General features: G+C 36.7%; 1 protein-coding gene across 1 annotated transcript in view; it reads left to right on the top strand.

Moving 5' to 3' along the window:
• The window catches only part of LOC139967519 (dynein axonemal assembly factor 9-like), a 43,477-nt gene that overhangs the window by 28,179 nt on the left and 2,788 nt on the right, over positions 1 to 12,510 (top strand). The window contains exons 28-35 of the mRNA XM_071971406.1: positions 643 to 768; positions 1,660 to 1,741; positions 2,606 to 2,694; positions 4,205 to 4,291; positions 5,611 to 5,792; positions 6,436 to 6,680; positions 10,470 to 10,535; positions 11,327 to 11,420. Of these exons, the coding sequence (XP_071827507.1) occupies positions 643 to 768; positions 1,660 to 1,741; positions 2,606 to 2,694; positions 4,205 to 4,291; positions 5,611 to 5,792; positions 6,436 to 6,680; positions 10,470 to 10,535; positions 11,327 to 11,420 (971 nt within the window). The remainder of the gene's footprint in view (positions 1 to 642; positions 769 to 1,659; positions 1,742 to 2,605; positions 2,695 to 4,204; positions 4,292 to 5,610; positions 5,793 to 6,435; positions 6,681 to 10,469; positions 10,536 to 11,326; positions 11,421 to 12,510) is intronic.

Below are 12,510 nucleotides of genomic sequence, written 5' to 3'. Positions count from 1 at the left end.
GACTTTACACAACACTGGCTGGCTTGACCATGTGACTTTACACAACACTGGCTGGCTTGTGACTTTACACAACACTGGCTGGCTTGACCATGTGACTTTACACAACACTGGCTGGCTTGACCATGCGACTTTACACAACACTGGCTGGCTTGACCATGCGACTTTACACAACACTGGCTGGCTTGACCATGCGACTTTACACAACACTGGCTGGCTTGACCATGCGACTTTACACAACACTGGCTGGCTTGACCATGCGACTTTACACAACACTGGCTGGCTTGACCATGCGACTTTACACAACACTGGCTGGCTTGACCATGCGACTTTACACAACACTGGCTGGCTTGACCATGTGACTTTACACAACACTGGCTGGCTTGACCATGTGACTTTACACAACACTGGCTGGCTTGAACATGTGACTTTACACAACACTGGCTGGCTTGACCATGTGACTTTACACAACACTGGCTGATTTGACCATGTGACTTTACACAACACTGGCTGGCTTGACCATGTGACTTTACACAACACTGGCTGGCTTGACCATGTGACTTTACACAACACTGGCTGACTCAACTTCTGACTTGACTGTCATCTTCATTCAAGTGATGTCATTGTTATCTTTCTTCTCTGTAGATTCACCAATACAGAAAGGGTTGTCTACAGTATTCTGAATCATCCCAACCAGGATGTTGCTAGACATCTTGGTATTGGAACCATTACATGCTGTGTTGACCCCCTGAATACATTCCTATCAAACAGGTACGTTTTATTTATTTATGTGCTATACTTATATAATGTTGCTGGTCATTCCTCCATGTAAGACATTAAAGTTGGGTAGAGTTGATAAACAGGTTGGGTTGTTCCGTTATCAGTAGATAACCATACTAAACCTATAAAGTAGGGTTGTTCCATTATCAGTAGATAACCATACTAGACCTATTGTTAATTAGGGTTGTTCCATTATCACTAGATAACCATACTTAACCTATTATAAATTAGGGTCGTTCCATTATCAGTAGATAACCATACTAGACCTATTGTAAATTATGGTTGTTCCATTATCAGTAGATAACCATACTAGACCTATTGTTAATTAGGGTTGTTCCATTATCACTAGATAACCATACTTAACCTATTATAAATTAGGGTCGTTCCATTATCAGTAGATAACCATACTAGACCTATTGTAAATTATGGTTGTTCCGTTATAAGTAGATAACCATACTAGACTTATTGTAAACTATAGGGTTGTTCCATTATCAGTAGATAACCATACTTAACCTATTATAAATTAGGGTTGCTCCATTATCAGCAGATAACCATGCTAAACCTATCGTAAATTAGGGTTGTTCCATTATCAGCAGATAACCATACTAAACCTATCGTAAATTAGGGTTGTTCCATTATCAGTAGATGGCCATATTAAACCTTTTGTAAATTTCATGTTGAATTTGTAGTTTACAATAGTGGAACTGGTAATAGTAAGGGTATCATAATCTCTGTCCTACAATTTATATTCATCATGCAGATGCCAATGTTCCACTACAAGTGTTTAACTGTTAGCATCTCATGGTCATTGTTTCAATGTCGGTGTTTCACCGTTAGTGAGGTTTTTATGGCAAATATGGTTGTTTTTACTTCTGTATTCAGGATGACATTCCCATTGCTTCAAGATCAGTGTAAGAGAGGTTGGGTTAACAATGTCCTCTTTACTGGATCCACTGAGACAAAGGTTGGTACCAACTAAAATGTTTACCATGTTGTGACTTATTTGCTTTGCTAGACGATTTTTGGGCATCCCATCTACAAGTTTATAAGTGTAGCACATATATTTCAAATATCTGTTCATGTGTTTGCATGTGTAGCACATAAAATGGGAAAAGTCACCCATAAGTTTAATTGATAGCATTTAGGGGTCCACTTGGAATTTTGTGTGTGTATATTTTGTGGTTTGGGATATCCCCCAGTTAGACGTTAAGAATGTAGTATGTAACATGTGATTTGGGATATACTTTCACAAGTTTAAGTGAGTAGCATGTACATGTAGTTTATATGATGCTAGGGCACTGATGTGGCTTATCTGAAGGTGAGCTCTGATTCTTAATTTTGGTCTGTCAGTATCATACAGGTTGACTCTAAACAGTGGTCATCACAACTTAAAAGTACATAGTGTGGTGGTAAAATCAACCTTTCATTTAAAGAATACATGCTGAGGTAATCAGAAAGAAATTATAGCTTCACAGCATAGCATAGGACACAATAATAAGTGAATTTGTGGGTGTGTTGCAATGGGAGGTGTGTTTACCAATTGTTGTACTTTACGTAATCAAGTGATATATATTCATGGTATTCAGTGAGTTACATATCCATTATTCCCTTGATAACATCAGGTAAGCTGTGTTCTACTTCTACAATCTGCTGGTACTATACCGCACCCTTAAAGGAAAAGATAATACATAGTGTAGCTGTGTCTTCTAAAATGATGAAATTGTTTATCAACTTCGTACTGGGCTAAACAGTAACTCACTTAGATAATATTTATTCTCAGTGATTAAATGTCCTTATTTGCTGTTTCTGCTCAAACATTACTTGCTAGAGTGGTGATCTTGACTTCTGTAAGGACCTGATCAGAAAAGCAAATCCTGATGTTGGGTTCATTCTTGCTGAGAAAGGAGAAATCAGAAGGTAGGGAAGACACATTATGGCTGGTCAGCAAGGGCGTAGGAACCGCTGGGGGGGGGGGGGGGGCGCCAGCCCCCCAGTGAAAAATATGGAGGGGCGGAAGTATCATTCCGCCCCCCTCTTCGCAAGTCAGAAAACCCCTTTTTCATTTCCAAATGAGAAAAAAATCTCATTTGGAGCACCAAATTGCATCTAAGGCCAGGTGAAAATGCAAAATTATTTACCAAATGGAGTGGGTGTTGAAGTGTGCTACATTGCACCAAATTGCATCTGAGGCCACCTGGAAATGCAAAAAATTTCCAAAGGGGATGGGGGCACTCCCTCCCCTTAGACCCCTCCCCCAGGCCGGCCATCAGTCTTCAGCCCCCCACTCAAAAGGACCTTCCTACGCCACTGCTGGTCAGGATGGTATGTGAAAAGGAGAAGAGATATATGAGTCCAAAGATAACATGCACTACGGGTGACCAGAACTTATCACATATATATCAAATACAATATAATCATTCACTCCCTGTGACCAGAACTAGAATTATATATATGTACATACATCTACATGTTGTGTAGGAGTACATATATAGTCTATTGTGTGTCCATATATGTTGTGTATGAGTACAGATATAGTCTATTGTGTGTCCACATCTTGTGTAGGAGTACAGATATAGTCTATTGTGTGTCCATATATCTACATGTTGTGTAGGAGTACATATATAGTCTATTGTGTGTCCATATATGTTGTGTATGAGTACAGATATAGTCTATTGTGTGTCCACATCTTGTGTAGGAGTACAGATATAGTCTATTGTGTGTCCATATATCTACATGTTGTGTAGGAGTACATATATAGTCTATTGTGTGTCCATATATGTTGTGTATGAGTACAGATATAGTCTATTGTGTGTCCACATCTTGTGTAGGAGTACAGATAAAGTCTATTGTGTGTCCATATATCTACATGTTGTGTAGGAGTACATATATAGTCTATTGTGTGTCCATATATGTTGTGTATGAGTACAGATATAGTCTATTGTGTGTCCACATCTTGTGTAGGAGTACAGATATAGTCTATTGTGTGTCCATATATCTACATGTTGTGTAGGAGTACATATATAGTCTATTGTGTGTCCATATATGTTGTGTATGAGTACAGATATAGTCTATTGTGTGTCCACATGTTGTGTAGGAGTACAGATATAGTCTATTGTGTGTCCATATATCTACATGTTGTGTAGGAGTACATATATAGTCTATTGTGTGTCCATATATGTTGTGTATGAGTACAGATAGTGTCTATTGTGTGTCCACATGTTGTGTCGGAGTACAGATATAGTCTATTGTGTGTCCACATCTTGTGTAGGAGTACAGATAAAGTCAGTCTATTGTGTGTCCATATATCTACATGTTGTGTAGGAGTACAGATATAGTCTATTGTGTGTCCATGTATATTCATGTTGTTGACTGTTTAATAGGCATACAGTTATTGTTTTATATTCTGTTTTCTCTCATCCTTTGATAGGAGTACAGATGCAGAGTCCATCGTGTCTGAGACTTCTTTTATGGACGTTGAAATGATCAGAAGTCGTCACCTTTCCTCTCCAGGATGGTTTGTTTCTCTCTTTATTATCTTGTAGTGTTTGACCTTTATGCTTAATATATAGACATGCTCATCTTGATCACATTTAAGGAAATAATTTTAGGCTAAAAGCTGTTAATCAGTTCATCAAATTTCATAAAGCATTTAGGAACAAACTCACTTCACGGTATTCCACTGGGTGGATCTTTGCATCGTCTATTCAGAGTGTTAATTAATGGTGAAATGAGCAGAGATGGTTGACTTCTATGATTCTCATTTCTAAGTTATTTTGTTTAGTGATAAGCTCCTCCTTAATTTCTTAAAACCTCCATAAACAATATTGACTACAGACAGGCCACATATCTTTCCAATTTTAAACAAAAGGCTAATGTGCACTGTTTCTAGGTCCTAAAGAAATCTTAAGAACCCCTCAAAACTTGCAATCATTTTTTAACCCTGTTTTATAACATTCATTCTGATGATTTCATGCTCCACAGCCTAAGAGAGTGACAGGAAAAGAACTTTTAAGTAAAACGAGAAACATTAAGTCAGCAATTTCCACCAAGGAGCTTGGTCAAATCTGTATCAGTGTTTTATGATTTGCCCTGTCCAATATTTTCTTCCAAGGCATTCTTAAACAAACACAAGTTTTATATATTCCGAGTTTTGCGCAAAATTAAAATTCATAGGTTAAAGACACAAAAGTTCTTTAGAGTTGATATGCAGACAGTCAAATCCACAATTTTCTGTCATTTTGGTAAAACATTTTCTCCAACAAATGCATGGAATTGACTTGTTGGTTAGGCTTCACTCTTCCATGCACCAATTTCTGCCTAACCTTAGTTTACAGAAAGTATTGATGTTGTAGATTTGTACTAAATCAGAAATGACTAGAACAGCGATCATAGTGGCGAGTGAATTTTGCATTTTGGCGAGTCGATTTTTAGTCACGCTTACCAAATGGCCAGTACTTTTCTTATCTTAGTTTAGTTTAGTTTAGTTTAGTAGAAAAAAAGGATCAGGGGGGACACTCAAGTCCCCATCAAGGACACTATAGGAGAGGGAAAAAACTGAAGACCCAAAAACTCAGACCAATGCTTAAAGTGCTTGTCCAAAGCATTCTTAAACCCATTCACACTACTTGCAAGTACAACTTTCTCAGGCAAACCGTTCCACTCATTCACAACCCTATTAGCAAAAATAAAAGTTATGCCGATTTTTGCTTTTATCTTTTATTGAGGAATATCCGGTGATCCATTGCACTGTTAGCATCAGCAATTCCAGTGTTCTGCATCCTTCCTTAGTTAAGGTTTGCCTCTCCTCTTAACCAGTATTTTTGTCCATTACAGGTGGAAAGGCATGGACCATTCCAGTGTTCTGCATCCTTCCTTCAATAAGGTTTGCCTCACCTTCTACCAGCCTCTTGAGAGAAATAAATTCCTCAACAACTTGAAGACCATGCACATGACATCAGGGAAGGACAACGTACCAGGACATTTGTATCACATAAGAGGAACTACCAAGTTTACAGGTACAGATTATCCTTGCATTTTGTAAGGAACATTAAAGCTCACTGTTAAAGGTCTCATATTCTTGCTGTTTTATCATAATTATGTGTTGCAATGTAGCTGAATTAGGTGATGTGGAAAATTGTAATTATGTTTCCAACCACCCCATCCCTTTACCCCTGAATTACAAGGGAGGATTTTGGTTACTCAATCTTGGATAGAATTAAGATAGATAAAGCCAAGCAGAGAGGGTGCAGAGATGAAATTTAGGTGACACTGTCTGAATAAGTTTGGAATTCCATGAGGTGTAATATTTAATCATTTGGGTTAACTCTGTTGGTAGAACTAGACTGGTTGTAGTCAAATGTAGGTTTGGTTTGCTGGCTTGGGTTATTTAAAACTTAATGGGCTCTGCTTATTGTGAAGTGGGATTTGTTACCATGTTGTTAGACCATGCACATCTTTGAGGGTGCTGGTATTATGGCATTACATAGTATGATGATAATAGTGTTTACTATTACTGCTAGTGAGGGTGTTGATATGATGGCATTACAGAAAATATCATCATTATAGTGCTGACTATTCCAATACATCTACTATGATTGTTGCGCATCAATATGTCACTTCCCTGAAGTCATTGCTTGAGTTTTTCTGTACCATCTCCAGATTCTGATCACTTGACGGAAGTTTATTTTACCACATTGAGTGGCTACCTCTCACTAGCAGCAGTGCAGAATGTACCCATTGCTCATCCACCCAGCACCCCTCCCTCACTAGGGGTAAAACATCCAACACCTCCAGGTCTCAGGTCAGGTTCAGTGTTCCAGCAGGGTGCAAGTTCTCTTCTCTTTGTCGGAATTAATCTAGAAGAGGGCTCTTTGAAAGCTTGGCTCAGAACCTGTGCCAAACAGGTAAACACATTTAAAAATACAGAGATGGTAATGCTTCTGCTGTATGTATTAGCTGTAGGCTTATTAGAGACACATACATACATATAGCAGTCAAGTCTTTACCTAAGCATTTATTTTGTTGATTAGTCCTCCGATGATATCAGTTACATGATACCAGCATGATTTACATCTTGTTGATTAGTCAGTCCTTTGATGGCATCAGTCACATGATACCATCATTTATTAACATCTTGTTGATTAGTCCTTGGATGATATCAGTTACATGATACCATCATTTATTAACATCTTGTTGATGAGTCCTTGGATGATATCAGTGACATGATACCATCAATTTTAACATCTTATTGATTAGTCCTACCGTGATATCAATTACATGATACCATCATTATTTACATCTTGTTGATTAGTCAGTCCTTTGATGGCATCAGTCACATGATACCATCATTTATTAACATCTTATTGATTAGTCCTACCGTGATATCAGTTACATGATACCATCAATTTTAACATCTTATTGATTAGTCCTACCGTGATATCAGTGACATGATACCATCATTTATTAACATCTTGTTGATTAGTCCTTCGATGATATCAGTGACATGATACCATCATTATCAACATCTTGTTTATGAGTCCTTCGATGATATCAGTGACATGATACCATCAATTTTAACATCTTATTGATTAGTCCTACCGTGATATCAGTGACATGATACCATCATTATCAACATCTTGTTTATGAGTCCTTCGATGATATCAGTGACATGATACCATCATTATCAACATCTTGTTTATGAGTCCTTCGATGATATCAGTGACATGATACCATCAATTTTAACATCTTATTGATTAGTCCTACCGTGATATCAGTGACATGATACCATCATTATCAACATCTTGTTTATGAGTCCTTCGATGATATCAGTGACATGATACCATCATTATCAACATCTTGTTTATGAGTCCTTCGATGATATCAGTGACATGATACCATCAATTTTAACATCTTATTGATTAGTCCTACCGTGATATCAGTTACATGATACCATCAATTTTAACATCTTATTGATTAGTCCTACCGTGATATCAGTGACATGATACCATCAATTTTAACATCTTATTGATTAGTCCTACCGTGATATCAGTGACATGATACCATCATTATCAACATCTTGTTTATGAGTCCTTCGATGATATCAGTGACATGATACCATCAATTTTAACATCTTATTGATTAGTCCTACCGTGATATCAGTTACATGATACCATCATTATTTACATCTTGTTTATGAGTCCTTCGATGATATCAGTGACATGATACCATCATTATCAACATCTTGTTTATGAGTCCTTCGATGATATCAGTGACATGATACCATCCATTTTAACATCTTATTGATTAGTCCTACCGTGATATCAGTGACATGATACCATCATTATCAACATCTTGTTTATGAGTCCTTCGATGATATCAGTGACATGATACCATCAATTTTAACATCTTATTGATTAGTCCTACCGTGATATCAGTTACATGATACCATCATTATTTACATCTTGTTTATGAGTCCTTCGATGATATCAGTGACATGATACCATCCATTTTAACATCTTATTGATTAGTCCTACCGTGATATCAGTTACATGATACCATCATTATTTACATCTTGTTGATTAGTCGTTACATGATATCAGTTACATGATACTATCATTATCAACATCTCGTTGATAAGTCGTTCCATGATAACAGTTACATGATACCATCATTATTTACATCTTGTTGATAAGCTGTAGTTAAATTTAGAGCTTTTTAATTCAGGACTCTGATGCAGCATCATCAACCAGCTGTTAAATATTCATTATTTTCCAAAGGTATACTTCACTGCCTACAAATGCCTTGATTCTGATATACCAAGTATGATGAATGTGTTCATCTGTTATCAGAGTATGTTAAGACTTTGGTAAAATCATGAGTCTTTAAGAATAAAAAAATAAAAACTATTAGTCATGACTCCTAAACAAACTGTTTTAACTGTATATTGTATCATTGCTTTAAACTATGAGAATATACAGCAGTATCTTGTCAGTCATTCACCTTACATCAGCTGAAAAGTGTTTTTTTTTAAAGGTTTTTGAATATATTTGGCTTGCACTATCTGCTGCGTTCCCATATGTTGATATTAGCATATATAGTAATTATCATGGTTGAATCTATGTGAATATGAATTGCCGCAGAGTGTTTATTTAGAGATCGTAAAGATGCGTTTTTTTTTTATGATATCATTTAGGTGCCACCTATGTTCTCAGCAGTAGTTTTGAAGCTGTTCCTTTGGAAATGTTATCGCTCACCAATTTTTAACTTAGATTTTGTAATGAATGGAGACGATTTGACGCCAAAGTGCCGAAGCACCTGCTGGGATAGCATGAATTCAATTCTTAATAATGGATCAAATAGAGCTGATAGTTATTTCTATATGTGTTTGGTTAGTTCTTTTGACCAGAGATGTTCTGCATTCTGTGGGGTAATTAACTACCGTTGGTCATTTTGGTGGGAGACACGCCCATAGCAATGTAACTTAAAGCTTGTTGTGGGAATCATCTCTGCTATTTCACGCCTTTTAAACATTGACCTTAACAATTTGAATTTAAAGACAGGGAACTGAATTTGTGAGATGTAACTACACACTAGTAATGCACTGTAATCTGTGAAACACAGGGAATTATTTAGTCTTCAGAGTTTTTGTGTAGCAGTATTGAAGGCTCTTCACATTGAAGTCTCTCAAAAATGATATTATTTCTATGTAAAGAACACTGCTATACATCTGTGCACTGGTATAGAAGCTTCATCATTTTGCATAGCATTTGGAGCTGCGATACCAGTATGAATTATTCCCTGAAACTTGACTGCATACTATTAACAGAATTGTATTGTTTCTAAGCAACTTGTCACAGTCATGGTGTTTCTAAGGAATACCAGATAAAATATTCCCCGAAATGTAACTGCATACTATTAACAGAATTGTATTGTTTCATAGCTTGTCACAATCAATATCACACAAAATCAATAACACAATCTTGTCACAATCAAACTTGTCACAATCATGGGGTTTTGTAACAAATACCAGATAAATTATTCCATGAAACTTGATTGCATACTATTGCAGACACTGGCCGGAGTTAAATTAAAGTTAATATCGTGGAGCTGCCACTGGCAGTCACAATTGGAAAACTATAAAGTAAACGAAATAATATAATAAAGACGACACAGTCCGTGCGTTACTTAAACAAAATATATATCCGTATGCTCTCATGGTGTACACAGAAGTCCTCACCTCAGTCTACAGAGGCAAGACTTTTACATGGTTCATTGCACATTGTGAATAGGGTATAAATAGTTGGCAAGCTTTTAAAATAATTAGTCAAATTAGCTAGTTGCCTTTAACCCAGTCGTTTATAATTAAATGCAGTTTTAAGTCGTTATTTTACTTTCTACACTATTGACAGAATTGTATTGTTTCAAAGCAACTTGTCACAATCATGGTGTTTCTCAGGAAGGATAACTGGTGGCATCGAATATTTGAAGAAAGAATCTTCTAGGCTACATATGGCCATGCTGCTATCTCTTCTGTTTTGTTTTGAGACATATGAAAATACATTTCTGTAATAGTAATAGGATCTTTATGGTACTACCCGCACAGATTCAATATAAACTGTTATGCATATAGCCTATGTTGATTTGTCTTAAATATGTTCTTTTTAAATATTTGTAGGTTTACTTTTAATCCATAGAAACCAACTAAACTACCAATCAAAACAAGAAACAGTCTAAGCAAGGAGGAGCTACACAGGGTTCATGTAAGTAATTCTAACTACTAGACATACCGCAATGATAGAAGAGGTAGCTAGCTGACAGGCACTGACTATTGGGGTGCAGAGTCTTGAGGTAAAAAAACAGAAAATGTTTGGTTTTGGGTTCTTTGATGATCATTTCCAAGGATATGTAATAAAATCAGAACAGATGCCATATGTTAAAAACATGGTATGGATCCCATATGAATGTTGGTTTTGCCAGTACATTCAGATCCAGAGCCAGCTATAACGTCCTTAACAACTGTAAGTACCTGGACATGAGAATGGACATACAGTTGACTCTTGCAATAAACCAATCCTATACAGATAGAGTCTATCTTGAAGCACTTATCAATGACAATAAACATACAGTCCTCATATATGCTTACATAAACTCATGAGCAATAGTGTGGACAATCCATACAACTGGTTTGTTTGAAATATTTTACCCGAAAAAGGAGGGTCATATAAACATAAAACCACTTATGGGACAGTCATTCAAGACAGGGGAACAGAAAAGGGACATTCATTCAAGACAATAGAGTATCAGGAAGGGACAGTCATTCAAGACAATAGAGTACCAGGGAAGGATGGTCATTCAGGATAATAGAGTACCATAGAGGAATGGTTGTTAAGGACAGTAATAGAGGGAGGTATAGTCATTCTAGATGTAGATGGTGATAATTTGAATGATGACGGTGTGTCTTGTCTACATGTTACTCTATTTCATGATAGAGTCTTTCTGCAGCATGAAGATGTATGTTAAGTATGGTGAGGATTTCATTCTCTCTATCCAGGAGGAGCACCATCTTGACTCTTTACCTGAAGGATGGTTCTACAATGGATCTCAGTATCTTAACTTTGCTGGAGAGAAACAACTCCATCACCCAAGTAAGCTCTTTTATATATAAAAACAAATCATACATATAAATGAATATGAATATAAATTTATGAATATAAATTTATGAAAATTTATGAATATAAATTTATGAATATAAAAACAAATCATACATTTTCTGTTGCCAGTGGATGGTGGTTCTTGTATTGTTTTACTACATTAACATGTACAGTATTTGGTGTGGTGGTGTGAGGGTGGGGGGAGGGTGTTGGAGATTGTAGGGATCATTTTCTGTTGCCAGTGGATGGTGGTTCTTGTATTGTTTTACTACATTAACATGTACAGTATTTGGTGTGGTGGTGTGAGGGTGGGGGGGGGGGTTGTGTTGGAGATTGTAGGGATCATTTTCTGTTGCTACATGTCACTGTTAGTTCACTGATCTTAGGTAGATTTTAATATAGGAATGTGAGAAACTGAAGAATTTTTGTAAAGAAATCCATTAAAATGCTTGATAGCCACAACAGAAGGACGAAAATTCCCATTTTTTTTTAACCAGGGTAAGCAAATACATTAATGAGTTTCAGGAAGTGCTCAAAATTACAGCTTAGTGGCCGTTTATGGATTTTAGGCATGTTTTTGTTTACATCTAGGGTGTGTGCCTACAAGTTCATGGTTGCAAGCATGGTTGCAAGTAACTGCAGAGAAAACCACTTGATACTTGATTACAGAATATTCTACAAACGGCTGTTCTCACTAACAGCTGTTTCTATCCTCACTCAGTTATTATTGTTTGTAGTAGGCCAAGCCTAGTTGGTATCTCATTATACTGGCTATATGTTACATTGTAAAGTTTAAGCAAGTGATGAAATTTTGCCCCCTTGCTACAGAAGGGGGGTGTAACTATTTTATCTAGTTATTTCCATCCAGAATTACTTTGAAGTGCCCATGCATGATTTTCTTATTCCTTCCAGAGGTTAGGCTTGCTAAAAGAAGTCCTATTCTATTTTTGTTCATACCACCTGTAAAATAAAGAAGAGGGTTGCTGTATAGGGTTCATAACTTTAAGTTGCCTGTAACATGGCTTTCTTAAACTGATGGTGTCTGCTCATCATCATTAGCATCAGTTTATGGGTCATAACCCAT

The sequence above is a fragment of the Apostichopus japonicus genome, chromosome 5, assembly GCF_037975245.1.
Source record: "Apostichopus japonicus isolate 1M-3 chromosome 5, ASM3797524v1, whole genome shotgun sequence".
Taxonomy (NCBI): Eukaryota; Metazoa; Echinodermata; class Holothuroidea; order Aspidochirotida; family Stichopodidae; genus Apostichopus; species Apostichopus japonicus.
The sequence above is the reverse complement of the archived record's forward strand: the minus strand, read 5'-3'. Positions and strand labels throughout refer to the sequence as shown.